Consider the following 18,448-nt stretch of genomic DNA (forward strand, 5'->3'; position numbering starts at 1 on the left):
GCTACCAGTTTGTCTAAAACGTTCTATTGTTTTTAACACAGTGGACTTATTAATTCGACGGTTCGGATACGTGTCATTAAATAATCGAACGACATCAGAGAACGATCTTTCGTTATCACCCCATCCACGCATCATGAGGATAGTGATTCTTTCACGTTCCGACAAGTCGCCAGCCATTTTTAAAACGTTTAATTTTAATTAATCGTACGTTGTATTTGGACGATAACAATTAATTTCTGCTTGCTCAAAGCTGAAGTTAGAAGGTGCTCGTTCTTTGATAGCTTTATACATTCTTAGTTGAATTTTAAATGCGAGTTAGACTGCATGTAGTGCGTCACATAGCGGTAAATGAAGGAACTAACGAGACGTTTCATACACGTTTTATGGAGCAATTTTTTGGCAATTTGACTTCAGCGAAATATGAGGATATGTTGAGGAATCGATCTTGCCTTAGTTAGCTGGATCACACACACAACAGATGCAAATCCGAGCGAGTAACCTCCATGTAGTACACCTTGGATAATGTTAATACCGGCGCTACTCTATCATTCAACCCTCATAACTCGCAAAGTACTTAATAAAAATGAACATTATTATAGTGTTTTGGAAAGCTCTTGAATTAAGCTATAAGAATATGCAATCAAATGTAGGGGGTGTCATTTAAAAAAGTCAATGTGACCTTGACCTGACCTTGACGACGCCATCCAAGGTCAAACTGATAGAATCAGTATATAGATCTTCTTAAACCCTACAACTTTTGTTGGAAACACTTTTCTGTAAAACGTATATTTTCCGAGATATTTAGGGGTTTCCACACTTTTGGTAGACCCTGTATATATATACATATACCTATATGTACAAGGTGTCCCATTTTAATCCATCCAATCGAATATCTCGAAAACCAAGCTTGAAAGAGAAAAATGTTTCAGACAAAAGTTGTATGGTTTCTAGGGGGACATAAGATGGTACCATTGGTTTGACCTTGAAGAGTTATTTGAAGGTCACATGAAGGTCACCTTCAATTTCTTAAATGGAATCTACATTTTCTCATTACATATTCTTGTAGCTTATCTCGAGAGCTTTCCAAAACACTATAATAAAATATTTTTTTATTGAGTACTTTTCGAGTTATGAGGCTTGAAATCATTTCTTAATTTAACATAAACCGTAATATATCTAGTAAAATATTCATTTTTCGATTATCTTGCTTTAATACTTTTATGTAGTGGTTTAAAATAAACACATAGTTATTTTTAAGAAAAAATATGTAATTTGCAATTAACAATTACATATTTTTTCTTTGAAACAACTATGAGTTTTTTTTACACCATTGATTTCTCTCATTATTTTGTACATAAAAGTATTAAAGCAAGATAATCGAAAAATGAATACTTTACTAGATATATTACGGTTTATGCAAAATTAAGAAATGATTTCAAGCCTCATAACTTGGAAAGTACTCAATAAAAAAATATTTTATTATAATGTTTTGGAAAGCTCTCGAGATGAGCTACAAGAATATGTAATGAGAAAATGTAGGTTCCATTTAAGAAATTGAAGGTGACCTTCATGTGACTTTCAAATAACTCTTCAAGGTCAAATCAATGGTACCATCTTATGTCTCCCTAGATACCATACAACTTTTGTCTGAAACATTTTTCTCTTTCAAGCTTGGTTTTCGAGATATTCGATTGGATGGATTAAAATGGGACACCCTGTATATATATAATTAAACATTTAAATTTTGTAAGATGTATTTAATTATACTTTCAGGATTTAAATACGTATCAGTGTACGTATTCATTGACTCATCTTCCATTTTTGATTTTGCATCGCAAAATATAAATTTTCAAATGAAAACTAAGATAGACAAGAATACAAAGAAAGCAAAGGTACAAGAAGGAACAATTTCTGAGTGAGATTTCTCTTTCTATAAAGCTAAATCAGAAGCAAAAAACTGTTACTGAACCCAAGAAAAGTTCTAAAAGGATTAATCTTGTCGGTTTTGTATGGAAATTCTACTATGGGGAATATAGTGCAAATTCTCAAGAAAATGTGTAACGGGCCACCTTTCTCGACGCTCCGGAACGGCTCGTCGGATAGCCAGGATTCGAGCGAAGGGGGGTAAATCATTCAACTCGTGCGATCATTTTCTTAGAAACTAGAGTTGTCTTTATTGTATGAATGAATTATTTACAGTGTGTGTATGCGAGAGTATAAATGTCGGTGTGTGTGTCGCTATGTATGTATGACAGCATAAATGACGGCGTGTGTCTAACTAACTAGAAATAAAATAATACCCGGTGTACAAATAGGAACGGCAGGGTATCCGGTGTACAAATCGGAACGACTGGTCTGGCACGAATAAGAAATATATAACGGGCGCACGAATATTAACTAGCATCGGACGGTCACGGAAACACGGACTTACTCTAAGGAGAATATACAGCGGGAGACGGATTTTCGGGACGGACAGGGAACCTAGGACTAGTTGTACCGTCGACGGGGCTGGTTAGTCAGTACGGCTTCTGATGGCCGGACACCCCGTGCAATCGGGCGTTTGCCTCGACTGAGACTGCGTACAAGAAAACCCGGAGTTACCCGGTGGATCAGACGACAAGTCGTCTCGGACTGAAGCCGGAAAAACCGGAGACACCCGGTAGATCGAGGAACGCCTCGACCGGGACTGGTACAGGAGCCGGAATTACTCGGCGGGAGTCGAGAGACACCTCGACCTGGAGCGGTTTCGGGAAGCCGGAGACACCCGGCGGATCGAGGAACACCTCGACCTGGAGCGGTTTCAGGAAGCCGGAGACACCCGGCGGATCGAGGAACACCTCGACCTGGAGCGGTTTCAGGAAGCCGGAGACACCCGGCGGATCGAGGAACGCCTCGACCTGGAGCGGTTTCAGGAAGCCGGAGACACCCGGCGGATCGAGGAACACCTCGACCTGGAGCGGTTTCAGGAAGCCGGAGACACCCGGCGGATCGAGGAACGCCTCGACCTGGAGCGGTTTCAGGAAGCCGGAGACACCCGGCGGATCGAGGAACGCCTCGACCTGGAACGGGATGACCGACACCGGGGGCACCCGGTCGAGCCGAGGAGCACCTCAGCCCGGGCGAGATCTGGTCAGGATCTGGCCCCGAGGCACTGGTCGTGCCGGCTTTTATACCCGGCCGGAGATCCCCTACCTGGCGAATTTCGCAGGTGGGGCACGACTGCGAAATTTGGGGAAGATTCGGACCGGACGAGCGAGAGCGAGACAGCAAGCGCAAAGTGGCGAGAGCAAGCGAGAAAGCGAGCGTGCGAGCATGCTAGGTTGCGAGCGAGATAGCGGGAAAGTAGCGGGTGCGATTAGATCAGCGCATACATAGAGAGAGATAATAAACATATTTATTCCAGATTCATACAGACTTAGGAACGAGGCGCAGGCGCTTCGTTACAAATGTACAAACAAAAAGAGAAACCGAAAATAAAACAAACTAATACAGGATCATTAACAGAGATAAAGACAGAAGAAACTAAATTACCTCTTACTAAGCTTAATGAAGAATCTGTTGGTAAAAAACAAAGGAAAAAGAATTAAAAAATTTGCAGATAAAACAAGTAAAGCGTGAGTTACGTAAGAAAGGAAAGAGGAGGCGTGTTCCATATGCTGCATTTATTTATTACACTTAGTACAAAAGAGATAGAGGCAAAAATAGAAGAAATCAAGAACAGGAAAGTGTTAGGAAAGAGGGCAAAGAGATTTTTGTCTGTACTTAATAGAAAGTTGAGATTAGAAAAATCAGCACTGGATAAATCAGAAAAATTAAATGTAATAGAAAAGAAAGGTAAGAAAAAAAATCAGCAAGTAGATGCGTTTGTGAAAACTGAATCAGTCTCTAATAAGCATAATGAAGACAAAATAAAAATAAAAAAAGAACATGTCGAACATGAAACAATTAAATTCAAACAAGATGAGGATGATCAAAATGACAGTAATATTATGAAAACTAAAGATAATGATAAGGATGAAAGTGACGAAGATCAGAGTGATACTGAAACAGAAGAATCCACACGCGATGCAAATGAACAATTGGATGATGAAAGTGAAGATGAAAAGGGTGAAGATGCTGAAGATGATGAAGAGGATGAAGATGATGAAGATGAAGAAGCAAATACTTTTAAAGTAAAACAGGAAGATGAAAAAGAGACAAAAATACAAGCTAAACAATTTTTGGAACATCACAAGAAAAATCGATGTTCTTTTTGTGGGCAATTTATCAACAGAGTAAGAGCACATATTTTTATTTTCTAATATTTTTACTGCTTAATTTCTTAGATAAATTTTAATAATGTTTTCATTTATAGTTAACAGCAGATGAACTCAAACAACATTTCTTAACCAAGGTTGACACTGTATCCAATGTTAGGATCTCAATTAAATCAGATATAAAAACACCCTGAGGATTTGCGTTTGTGAAGGTGACTAATAGTACAGATTTGGAGGTAAAAACATTTTGTCATATTCTTTATCATAATTTATATATCATGAATATATATCATATTTCCTTATCATAATTTTTGTATTTTCAAAAGAAAGGACTCTCGCTACATCATACAATCATAACATCTATAAATATGCAGTCGTTTGTTCTATATATGTATGTAACATGAATGAAGAATCATGTTTACAATCAAAGATGTTCCAAACAATAATCTTGTAAATATAATCGCTTTAATTATTTATTTTATATAATTTTTATTGTTATTTATTATGTTTCTTAATCTTTAAGATTGTTTTTCTTTCTTTAATGGTTTCTTTTTTCCCTAATTTACACTAGTTAATTTTTTAGCTTTTTGAAACGATTGTGGCTTCTTTTTCATAATTCCAAAGTTTTTTAAATCCAGAGTAAATCCAAAGTTTTTCCCAACATTCGTCTTTTTGTTCTTATTGGGTTTTACAATAATCTTTTTTTATGATTGTATGATGTAGCGAGAGTCCTTTCTTTTGAAAATGCAAAAATTATGATAAGGAAATATGATATACAGCGTGTGTCAAAAGTTCCGGGACGGCTGGATAATTTGAAAAATACGCATCACAGAGGAAAATGACCTAGACAAAAGTTGTAGGATTTTTCCCGGGCAATCCGACGGTGATCTTAGATTTGACCTTGGATGGTCATTTAAAGGTCACATAAAGATTACCTTCAATTTCTTAAATGGAACCCCCTATTTTTCATTGCATATTCTTGTAGCTTATCTCGAGAGCTTTCCAAAACACTATAATTAAGTACCTTTTTATTAAGTACTTTTTGAGTTATAAGGCTTGAAATAATTTCTTAATTTTACATAAACCATAAAATATCTAGTAAACCATTCATTTTTCGATTATCTTACCTTCATACTTTTATGTACAAAATAATGAGAGGAATCAATTGGTGTAAGGAAAACATACAGTTGTTTTTAAGAAAAAATATGGAATTGTTAATTGCAAATTACATATTTTTTCTTAGAAACAACTATGTGTTTTCTTTACACCAATTGATTCCTCTCATTAATTTGTACATAAAAGTATGAAGGTAAGATAATCGAAAAATGAATGGTTTACTAGATATTTTATGGTTTATGTAAAATTAAGAAATTATTTCAAGCCTTATAACTCAAAAAGTACTTAATAAAAAGGTACTTAATTATAGTGTTTTGGAAAGCTCTCGAGATAAGCTACAAGAATATGCAATGAAAAATAGGGGGTTCCATTTAAGAAATTGAAGGTAATCTTTATGTGACCTTCAAATGACTATCCAAGGTCAAATCTAAGGTCACCGTCGGATTACCCGGGAAAAATCCTACAACTTTTGTCTAGGTCATTTTCCTCTGTGATGCGTATTTTTCAAATTATCCAGCCGTCCCGGAACTTTTGACACACGCTGTATATTTATGATATACAAATTATGATAAAGAATATGACAAAATGTTTTTACCTCCAAATCTGTACTATTAGTCACCTTCACAAACGCAAATCCTCAGGGTGTTTTTATATCTGATTTAATTGAGATCCTAACATTGGATACAGTGTCAACCTTGGTTAAGAAATGTTGTTTGAGTTCATCTGCTGTTAACTATTAATGAAAACATTATTAAAATTTATCTAAGAAATTAAGCAGTAAAAATATTAGAAAATAAAAATATGTGCTCTTACTCTGTTGGTAAATTGCCCACAAAAAGAACATCGATTTTTCTTGTGATGTTCCAAAAATTGTTTAGCTTGTGTTTTTGGCTCTTTTTCATCTTCCTTTTTTACTTTAGAAGTATTTGCTTCTTCATCTTCATCATCTTCATCCTCTTCATCATCTTCAGCATCGTCATCCTTTTCATCTTCACTTTCATCATCCAATTGTTCATTTGCATCGTGTGTGGATTCTTCTGTTTCAGTATCACTCTGATCTTCGTCACTTTCATCCTTATCATTATCTTTAGTTTTCATAATATTGCTGTCATTTTGATCATCCTCATCTTGTTTGAATTTAATTGTTTCATGTTCGACATGTTCTTTTTTTATTTTTATTTTGTCTTCATTATGCTTATTAGAGACTGATTCAGTTTTCACAAACGCACCTACTTGCTGATTTTTTTTCTTACCTTTCTTTTCTATTACATTTAATTTTTCTGATTTATCCAGTGCTGATTTTTCTAATCTCAACTTTCTATTAAGTACAGACAAAAATCTCTTTGCCCTCTTTCCTAACACTTTCCTGTTCTTGATTTCTTCTATTTTTGCCTCTATCTCTTTTGTACTAAGTGTAATAAATAAATGCAGCATATGGAACACGCCTCCTCTTTCCTTTCTTACGTAACTCACGCTTTACTTGTTTTATCTGCAAATTTTTTAATTCTTTTTCCTTTGTTTTTTACCAACAGATTCTTCATTAAGCTTAGTAAGAGGTAATTTAGTTTCTTCTGTCTTTATCTCTGTTAATGATCCTGTATTAGTTTGTTTTATTTTCGGTTTCTCTTTTTGTTTGTACATTTTCTTGAGAATTTGCACTATATTCCCCATAGTAGAATTTCCATTTTGTACTAAACCGACAAGATTAATCCTTTTAGGACTTTTCTTGGGTTCAGTAACAGTTTTTTGCTTCTGATTTGGCTTTATAGAAAGAGAAATCTCACTCAGAAATTGTTTCTTTGCTTTCTTGTCTATCTTAGTCTTCATTTAAAAATTTATATTTTGTGATGCAAAATCAAAAATGAAAGATGAGTCAATCAATACGTACACTGATACGTATTTAAATCCTGAAAGTATAATTAAATACATCTTACAAAATTTAAATGTTTAATTATGATATGTATATACATATATATATATATATTGTGACGTTGCCGTCACGACGGACGTCCACCCGCCAAAAAGACTGCGTGACGCGAGCCGAGCGGCCGCGCCGGTCGAGAGATCGAGAGCCCCGCCGGAATTTTCAGAGAGGCGAGCGCGTTCGTTTATAAACAAAAACTTTATTCTTAATCCTATTTGTCTAAATTGTATGATTTCGGGAGCAATAAATCATCGGCGGCGATACCGAGGAACAACCTGGAAGCCTATAAGAAAAGCGGCCTTGCCGAATCATCATCGATCAAAACAGTGGCCGTGAAAAACAAGGGTCGGCGATACTCGAGCAGCCTTGCACAATTTCGGTCCATCGGCCCAGCATCCCAGGGCCGGCCAGCAATGACGGGCACCGAAAGCACCCCGAGAAGGGGCTAAACCTTCTCGGAAAATTCCAGAAAAGTCGCTGCCCTCCGCTGGAGAGGGACGAAGGCCGCCAAGATCGACCCCGACGAGAGATTTCCCGAGCACTTGGCGCTGAAAAACGCGCCGGAACAGCGGACCGTCGGAGGCGCGGGACCGCGGGCGCACGATGCGCCCTTGCGCCACGCTTGAAAATTCGAGCGCGCGGGAACGGGCCTATCACCCCTCTCGATGGGGGGCGGGGCGATTAGTTAAGGATAAATAGAGCGATTCCGAGAGAATGAGAGACTTGTTCTACGAGAGTTTCGAAGAAATTTAAGAGAGAGTATCGCGAACGCTCGGCACGGAAAAAGACGACGTGGCAGAAGCAACGAGAGACGAGTTCAACGGTGAGGTCACCCGGCTATCTTGAGTTTTATTTCGAAAATTTGTACGTCGTCCACCGGTACGGCTCGCGAGTCGACCCCTCTGGCCGGTCGCGATTAGTGTTTCGTTTGCGTAAATTTCGCGGTAGTGAAAAGAAGTCGAGTGCGACCGTGGTCAAGGGGTGACAGTGATCCGTCGATCGGTCTCACCCGATATACTCGTTCGCCTCTCCGTTATCCGTGTGACGCGCGTTAGTGCAGAATTTTTACCTCGAGGCTATCGCCGGTCGGAGTGGAGCGACTCCGACCGATTGTAAGTGCTGTCGACCGCCACCCCAGGGGAAAAGTTCCGCGACAGTCTGAGCGGCAAATTGGTGAGTACCTTGGAAATTGTGACAGCGAACCGGAAGTTGCGCGACCAGAACGGGCCTCGATTCTCGACCATCTCTCTCTACGTGCGTTCTGTTTTCTGGCGACTCGCTGACCGCGGACAATCGGCTGTCGGAGACGTAAGCTGTCGACACCCGCCGTGCCGTGTGTGCACCGGCGGGAACGCCTTATCGTTGCGACACGCGAATTCCGCGTTCCGATCGACCAGAGATTGCCGTTCTTGCAGTAGGTTACATCGTCTTGGCGTTATCTCTGGTCCCGCAATTAAATAATATAAAGTATCAAACGTGCATTTCCGTTTTCGATAATTCTAAGATAAGATCTTGTATTTCTTTCGATTCTGCGTACTTGTAATAGCGCGCTTCGTTCGGTTCGCCGAAATCGTAAGCGCTCGCGCGCTTCTTCCCGTTCTTCGTAATTGCAAGAGCTCACGCATTTCTTTCAGTTCTCAGTAATTGTAATATTCGGTACGCTTCTCTCTAGTCTCCGTAATAATAGAGTTTCGTGCATTCGAGTCTGTTTACCGTAATTATAAGGCCTTGCGTATTTGACTCGGTTTACCACTATTATACTGTCTTAGCTTTCTTTTCGATTAGTTATCTCGAGCGAACATTTGCGGTGAATCACGTCTCATTATTCCGGTTATTTTCGATTGTATTTTATACTTCCTTTGGTTGTCGTCAATCGTAGTATTGCGAACCTCGTTTCGATCTGATTTGTCATTCGATTGGACTTTTATATTTTTCTTTCATTTGTTATTTCTTTATTAATAAATCTGTTATATTGTCTAGTTAAACTCGCGTAATTTATTTGAATGTTCGTCCCCTGTGGTCATAGATATCCGTTTCTGTGTCTCTCGTGCATCGAATTAATTAATCGGCTCGCTCGAAGAACCCCTCCCCTCTACCGTTAGGCGAGCTAGTCAGCCCGTGGCGAAGGAGGCTATCATCTTTCGTGCTGTTTAAAAGTTTCGTAGAAAAACTGATGCGTGAAAGACCGCATCTGGCGCCCAACTTATCGAGATATCGAACTGCCTCCGCTCCGCCGCGGCTCGCGTGAGCACCTTTCATCCCTGTTCCTCCGAGCGCGGAAATCATATATTCCCCCTGAGTTTGACGGCGTTCTATCCGACCAAAATTAGAACAAAGAAGGAGAAAAACGTCGCAATATATACAGGGTGTCCCATTTTAATCCATCCAGTCGAATATCTCGAAAACCAAGTCCGAGAGAGAAAAATGTTTCAGACAAAAGTTGTATGGTTTCTAGGGGGACATAAGATGGTACCATTGGTTTGACCTTGAAGAGTTATTTGAAAGTCACATGAAGGTCACCTTCAATTTCTTAAATGGAACCTACATTTTCTCATTACATATTCTTGTAGCTCATCTCGAGAGCTTTCCAAAACATTATAATAAAATATTTTTTTATTGAGTACTTTCCAAGTTATGAGGCTTGAAATCATTTCTTAATTTTGCATAAACCATAAAATATCTAGTAAAATATGCATTTTTCGATTATCTTACCTTAATACATTTATGTACAAAATAATGAGAGAAATCAATTGGTGTAAAAAAAACATATAGTTGTTTCAAAGAAAAAATATGTAATTGTTAATTGCAAATTACATATTTTTTCTTTGAAACAACTATGTGTTTTTTTTACACCAATTAATTTCTCTCATTATTTTGTACATAAAAGTATTAAAGCAAGATAATCGAAAAATGAGTATTTTACCAGATATATTACGGTTTATGTTAAATTAAGAAATGATTTCAAATCTCATAACTCGAAAAGTACTCAATAAAAAAATATTTTATTATAGTGTTTTGGAAAGCTCTCGAGATAAGCTACAAGAATATGTAATGAGAAAATGTAGGTTCCATTTAAGAAATTGAAGGTGACCTTCATGTGACCTTCAAATAACTCTTCAAGGTCAAACCAATGGTACCATCTTATGTCCCCCTAGAAACCATACAACTTTTGTCTGAAACATTTTTCTCTCTCGGACTTGGTTTTCGGGATATTCGACTGGATGGATTAAAATGGGACACCCTATGTGTATATATATATATATATATATATATATATATATATATATATATGTATGTATAATATAATATGATATATAAAATTCTTTTATAATAATGTTATTAGACATATACAGGGTATCAGGGAATTTTTGATCTTTACGAAGTAAGGAGATAGATTGATTCAAATTAAGAAGGAAGAATTTCTATTGTTTTGTGATTGTCGGAATAATTAACAAAAAATTAAATAAAGAAGATCGGTCAATGCGCGTGGCTAGAAGCACACGGCGAAGGCAGTCTGACTGTAACATAATGGCGGCGCGTGGCGAAGCGCTGATTGGGGAGGGGAGGAGCATTCGCCACGCGCTTACACACTCATCGCTCTTCCGGAGTAGACCTATTCCGGATCGCAATGCGTTTCTCGGGTGGAAGTTTTCTAAGGTTATTTTCAAAATTGATGATGAAATGAGTTGTTAGTTTAGTCTTATTTGTTACCGATAAGCTGAAATTTCCACCTAATTGTAGAAAACTTTTGACATTATCAGGAACCTGAGTTGATAATATGTTAATAAACTTATTATTAATATTAGAAAGATCGTATTTAAAATCGGAACATGAAGACGGCTCAATATCAATAATGATTTTGTTATCGTGATGAGGAGACGAATGATTATAATGATCTTGGTGGTCAAGTGTTATTTCATCATTAAACATCTCTTGTACATTTAGTGATCTAACATAATGAATCGGTTTAATGTCAGACCTATTCGTTTGTTTCTCCATGATTTAATCTTCCTATCGAACATCCTACATGTATTATGATAAAAAGAAAATAAAGGCCCACTCTGTTTGTTAAAAAACGAAATACAAATAAATTCAGGAATGCTATTCAGTAATTGTTGTGTAGTGATATAAATGTGATCGTAATTATATTTAATAGTTTTATATGAATCGTTAATCTTTAATTTTAAAAGCTTCCTTAATTGCGACGCATCCTATGTCGGACAGACAGGCAAGAAGTTAATTACAAGAATAAATTAATATAAAAAACATATTGATAGATGTACAACTAATAAGTCTGTTATTATCGAACATAGGTTGAATTTTGATCATGAATTCAAATGGGATGACGTCAAGGTATTAGATAAAGAATCCTTTTATTAACAATCCTTTATTTAACAAAAGGTTAATTTCTGAAATGCTATGCATTAAACGATAACATAACGGTTTAAATTTACAAACGGATACAGAATGTTTTCCTGACATTTACAACGATATAATAAATAAACTTCCTAATGTCTGAGGGTCATACACAGAAATTTATATGACTAATGTTATTTTCGTCATTTATATTCTTGCCTTCGTAAGAGAAAGTGATACAGAAGAATTTTTTTTTTTAATGTTAACATAATTGTTCAACTTTGTTCCTCAATGTAAGTTATTTTTATCTTAATGATTTTTATGTCCATATAAACTTTTAAATTCCGCGCAAGTTTAATTATAAAAATTATATTTTACTTTTTGTCTTTTTTATGATTTTCATTTTCTTATTTTAATTATCTAATTGTTAATGAACTGCATATATTTTTGATTTTTATACCAGTGACAGTCATTGTTTTATACTATTGACTCATTATCTTTCTTTTTTATTATTTATTTATTTTTCTATTATTTAATATTATTTATTTCTATTATTTAATATTATTTATTTTTCTAAACATATTATTAATTTTATTTTCAATCATTATTGACCCTTCAAAAACACTTACATTGCTGAATAATTTCCTATAGTCTATTTACTTTTATTTTTATTTTTATACGGTCTTACAGATTTTCTAAGAAACCATACTCAACTTTGGGCCAATTAACCCAAACGAGAGTGGTTTCACTTCATATGGAAATAATTGGAAGCTGTTTACAATTAACTATGAACAATCGTTGCGTCTGGAGTTGTATTTCCTTTAAGATTAGTAAGCTGTTTACGATTAACTATGAATAACCGTTGCATTTGGAGTTGTATCTCCTTTAAGATTAGTACTAGTTTATATTCTTTCTGCATATAATTTTACTGCTTTCTTTCTCTGCGAACTTTTTTATAAAATGCTCTATCTTCGTTACAAAATTTGCACTGAAGATGACTTAAAAGTAAGTCGAAACGTCCGCACACATCTTTAATATCTATTGGTATATTATATCGGTTTTGTTTGAGCTTGTAATTATGAATTATTAATATATATTTTGATTAACTAATCTACATTATTGATTTTGATTGATCTTTAGCTTTCTACGCCTAATTGATCACTTTAATTTTGCTATATTATATTATAAAAATAGTAAATTGCATATAAGTATATATTCTATTAATCTACTATATGTGTAAATCTAAAAAAAAATAATAATTTCATAGCAGGAATAAGTCAATTCACTCTATAATTCCCTGAAAGTCTAAGATTATTGAATTTCGAGATTTTCTTTATTGTCGATTCAAATCATTAAAAAAGAGAAGATTAAGCAGTTCTAATTTAAAGAAGATTGATCAAATCCAATTGTATATTATGTAGTTTAGATTCGATTTTATCAAAATAATGATGTTACTATTTATTATAACGATATTTTTTCCCTCCAATGCACATGAAGAAAAATATAAAAGATTGAAATGTTTTACGATCGACATCAGTCTGCGATCAAATCTTGTCATCATGACTGCACCAACGTTTGTGAATCTACAAGGATTTATTATCGGGAGAAATTTTGTCGGGAAAGATGTTGCGGTTCTGAGAAAAGAATCCATACTTTCATTATATTTTTACATGTCTCGTACCATGGCACGCGCTCACAAAATCTGAGAGATACCAGGTTTTATGGCTGATTAAAAATCAGCATAGATTATCGTGGGATGATGAACACGTTTCATATTGGAAATCGAAACGTTTAATTACGACGGCAGTGATGAATGCGACAGAGGAAGATGATGCGTCACTCCTCGTATATGTTAAAGGGCACGAAAAACGACAATGGCCGATATACTAGGTGATGATGCAAGAAAACGATGTTATTATCGAAACTTTGGATGCAGAGTATGAGGATATAGCTTCTTTAAATAAGTTAAATGTTAAGAATACTATGCATTGTGAAAATCATGTAAAAAATTGCACTTTACAAAATGTATTTAAGATTTATAATTGGTGGTTGAAACATCATGATAATAATTCTTCGAATCCATATTTATAACAAATTGATGATGCGATATATTTTTATCGTCTTTCTTATTCTCTTCTTTCTTTCCTTTTCCTTATCTTTGTACGTGCACAGTATCCGTACGTTTTCGTACGTGACACAGCTGCCACAGATATTGTATTTCGATTCATGGTGTTACATTTTAATACATTAAAATAATTGATAATAGAATATATGTACTTTTGTGTTTTATAGCCGTTGATTTCCATTCAACAGTCGTTCATTTCCGTTCGACGATCGTTTATTTCTGTTCGATAACCGTTCGATGGTCGTTCATTTTCATTCGATGACCATTCAATTATGGTTCGATAGCCGTTCGGCGGACATTTATTCCCGTTCGATAGGCGTTCGATAACCATTCGATAGCCGTTCGACAGGCGTTCGACAGTCGTTCGATGATCGTTTATTCCCGTTCGATGAGCGTTTTGTTTTGTATACCTTACTTTTCAGGTATCCCCATAGATAATAATCAAGAGGAGTTAGATCTGGTGACCGAGGTGTACAAAACAAAACCTGAAAGCATCCAAGAATTGATACAGCGAATAAGGGATGAAATAGATTTGATACTTTTTGAAACGAATCGTAGAGCCACTTCTGCATTCTATCAAAGATTGGCATATTGTCAGGAAGTAAATGGCAACCACTCTCAGCTCTCACTTTCAGCATTTACTTTAACACACTGAGTAAAATTTATTTTAAAACACAGAGTAAAAGGTTTTGAATCATTAAAGAGAGATGACAGTTTTCAAGTCTGTTCTGCAATCTATTACCACAATGTACACATTCACACTTGTTTAGCCACACGCGCGCGCGCGCACACACACACACAAGGGATCAAATTCATGCCACTTCCACGCAGTTGATCCTGGATAACACTAAGTGCATGAAATTTCGAAATTTGAACGGCCGCCATTTTTAATGCGAGGGTCGTAGCGACTTAAAATTTTAAGGGTGTGTTTATTATGAAAAGACCTTTCAAATGAACCTCGACCCCTAGTCCAATTTAAAATTTTCAACCCCCCTCTTACCCCCGCGTACCAGAGGGTGGGGGATGATCGGTATCCATGTCATAGGGTAGCTTTTTTGAAATATCAAAATACGTGTTTTACCGTTTTTTGATATTTTCATTTTTACAAAAGTTATTTAGGGGTTTCCACACTTTTGACAAACCCTGTATAGAGAGAGAACGTTAGATAATGTGTGGAAGAGAGAAATAATCGACACTGAGTTAATCTTACTTACAATTATTTAAAATATATTAAACAGTTAAAATACAGAGTAAACAATGTCACAGAGACAAGAATAATATGATATATAAAATTCGGTAGATAAAAAAAACAAACTAAGAAAGAACAGATAAATCTCGGAGTATAAACAGCTGATAATACGAATTTGGAAGACAAAGGACTTAAGACTTATAACGGATAACGCGAAGGTCACATGTAATCATAACGGAAATAATCTATTCATAATGCGCGACTACAATACACGGTGAAAACGATATGAAAACGAATATAATTTTTCTCGAATCACGGTAAGAAGAATCACTTAATAATTAACGGCGAGGTAATCTATAACACTCGATAGACAAGATTACGCCAGATTTCAGAACACGCTACGAGGCACGAACCTCGCTAAGAGATTTCGGTATAAATTAAATAATATTCTACACAATAATCAGCGGTTATCAGCGGTAATCAATTGTGAGATCCGAATTACGATCAGAATATAGCAGACACGTATGATTTCAAAACATACTCGGAGGCACCAGCCTCTCGTGTACAATTTCGATATAAATCGAACCAAACTTTGTGTGATTTTTTAACAGTAGATTAGAATGCTGATATTCGGTAATAGCGGATAACGATTACAGGAGAATAATTAAGTATAATTTCGGTATAATTTCCTAGACACACGTCTCCCAAAAGATTTCGATATAAATCGCATCGACGTTTTCTTTACAATAATCCGTAATAGCGAGCGACAATACATTCAATATTTATTAGAGGCTGTTTGCAACGGTAATCTCGAGGACATTAATGCGGATATTATTGTGCTCTATTCAACGGTCTTATCGCGACCTTTTATCCTCAGTAACAACTGACTCGAAGCAATATAATTTCAAACAAATAATAACGGTTACATATCTCTCGGCGGAGAGTTCGCCAATTTTTTTGCAGAGCAGCTTTTCGAATTCTACGATAACCCAGGCTCGCCAAGAAAATCTCCGCGCAATTCCCGCTTTCCTTACGCGGTACGGAACGACCAGAATTTCACGCCCCGCTGGGACTTGCAATTCGGCACGACACGTACGATAAAACCAAATACAAAACGATACGATACGAAACGGTACGATACGGTACGGTATGACTGTCGGCACGAACCCCCCCTGAGAGGGACAAATTCGTGACCCCGGCGTCAGCTGGCGTCCGGCAATTATACGCGAACTAAGCTCATCGGCTTTTTACACGCTAGTACGGTATAATCGTCACCCCGCGACGGTATACCGAATCGCGACACCAGCTGCCCCCGGGAAACAAAGAAATCTTATAGCTACCCGTGTGACGGCTTACAGTATTCGGCGGCGGCTTCCGGGCGATCGTCTCCTCGAGGTCGTTCTTCAGGGTCGTCTACACAGGTTCACGATTCGCCGAACAGTGCCGAGAACGGAATGGGCCGCGAGGCCCTCGATTCCAGCGCCGATTTTCCGCGCACCTTCTCCAAAATTAGCGAGAAGGGGTCGTCTCTCCACCCCTTCAAAATTTTGGCTGCTGACGGTCGGTTGCCCTTCCACAGGGGTCCAGAATCTGATGACGACGTCTCAAACGTTAGCTCTTGTTAGCTTAGACGGGACCGGCTGGCCAGGTCGTATCCTCGTCTGCTTCGCCTCCGCTTGCCAGTCGGCCGCCTGGGAGGTTGCTCGTGGCTTTGCCGTCCGGATTCTCCGCCGTCTTTTATTTCTGACCTCTTTTTTTCTGCGATAACCTTTGGTCCATTCTGAGTCCCTCCTCTGCGGTATATTCGGGATCCTCACATATCTTCTTCTTCACTCGGTATCTTACGGGATCTTCATGTACATATAGAGATAACGCACGCTCGCACGGACTGCCGCACTCTACTTAAAAAACTTAAAACTAGGCTGGAAAATACATTTAATCGGAATATTATCGGCCCCCCTCAGGCGCGAGAGACGATCCCGCGCTCGCTTTCTCTCATCGGCGGAGGTGCCGTGACGGAGCTCAAAAGTATCACGTCACAACTCCCCCCTCTCAGACGGGTGCCGAGGGGCTTCAGAACCCGGCACACCGACGACTGTCGCTCAGGCAGCCTCACTTCCATTCCCTGCAACGAGGCGGCTACTTTTCCCTTCGGGCTTCTTTCAGGGATCCGCACTTCGACAGTCCATCACACGTTTCCAATTCCTCGTAATGTCCGTTCTCGACTTTAGTTGTCGCGTCCCCGCGGTATCTCCGCCCACGTATCCCCGCTCTCGGTAACCGAAAGGAGACGAGGGATCAGGAGACGGTTATGGGGACTGATCAAAACTTGGCGTCAAGTTGGCGGAACTCATTTATTCCAACCCCTTAGGATTGACTAATTTGCCACAAAACAACAAAAAAAGAAACGAAACCAAATACAAAACGGTACATCATAAAAAAAATACAAAACGGTGTATAATCAAAGAAAAGACACTGGGAAAAAAACACAACAACCAAAAGAAAAGAAAAGAAAAAGAAAAAAAAGAAGAAAAAGAGAAAAAAAAATTTTAAAGAGGCAAGAAGCCAAAGAAAAGGAAACAGAGCCAGAGAATTCTATAACAAAAGAAAACATGAAGGTCTTTAACGGAGGAGGGGTCCCTCCGTCCATCTCTCACCCACGTCCCTCCTCCAGGGCCACCCATCCCTGAGAGGCGACGCATCTCGCGCTGGCGGAGGGGATCGGGGTGCTCGCGGTCCCCGCGTTGCCGTATAAGGAGCGGTGCGCCGATATGCGGCCCCACAGCGCCCGCAGTCCCGCAACGTCACCCCCTGTTGCCCACACCCGTAGCAGAAGTTACCGGTGCGAGGCAAGAGGCAACGCGCATACGAGTGCTGGAAAGAACCGCAGTTCCAGCATCCCACCGTGCAAGGCTGACGTTGCGGCAGGTGTCCCGCGGATGGCTCAGGAGGTTGCCAGCTCGGTTCTGGCTTTGCGGGGCGCTCGAGCGACCAAGTACGCCCCCGCGGCGTTGATCCTTTGGCTGACTCGGGGAGGTTGGTCTGTGTCCCCCGCGCGATCCCCTGGCCGGGCGCCGTCTGTGCCGAGGTGCTTTGCGTGGACGGCCACTCCCGCACCACGGCCCCGTCCGTCGTCCAGCGGGCTGCTCGGACCTGCCTGGCCACGTCCTCCAGGTCCGTCCAGAAGCCCTCATCGTTGAATTCGATGTGCTCCCAAACGGACTGGTGACGTGACCAGAACTCACGCCAGATTTTCCGCATGACCCTTCGGTCCATCACGTTTTTCGGCATCTAAATAACGGTATCGGGAAGGTGATATGGTTTTAAATCTTGAATGTGACTTTTACCGGCGGGCGACCCATCCAGTAGCCCCAACTCGTAGACCACCGGAGAGATCACTCGCACTACCTTAAACGGGCCCTGGAATTTGTGTGCTAGTTTGGCGGCTATATTTTGAGCCGCCGACGACAAAACGTGCTGGC

The 18,448-nt window shown here is 38.5% G+C and overlaps 1 protein-coding gene across 1 annotated transcript; it reads right to left on the reverse strand.

Moving 5' to 3' along the window:
- Positions 1-6,009: 6,009 nt before the first annotated feature.
- On the reverse strand, positions 6,010-18,227 carry LOC112638109 (glutamic acid-rich protein-like). Its single transcript, XM_025409167.1, has 4 exons — positions 17,871-18,227; positions 6,899-7,133; positions 6,186-6,535; positions 6,010-6,105 (listed from the first exon to the last, which is right to left on the reverse strand). The coding sequence occupies exons 1-4, from the start codon at positions 18,225-18,227 to the stop codon at positions 6,010-6,012; spliced, it is 1,038 nt and encodes a 345-aa protein (XP_025264952.1).
- Positions 18,228-18,448: the final 221 nt, after the last annotated feature.

Source organism: Camponotus floridanus, unplaced genomic scaffold (genome assembly GCF_003227725.1).
Source record: "Camponotus floridanus strain SB8 unplaced genomic scaffold, Cflo_v7.5 scaffold247, whole genome shotgun sequence".
NCBI lineage: Eukaryota > Metazoa > Arthropoda > Insecta > Hymenoptera > Formicidae > Camponotus > Camponotus floridanus.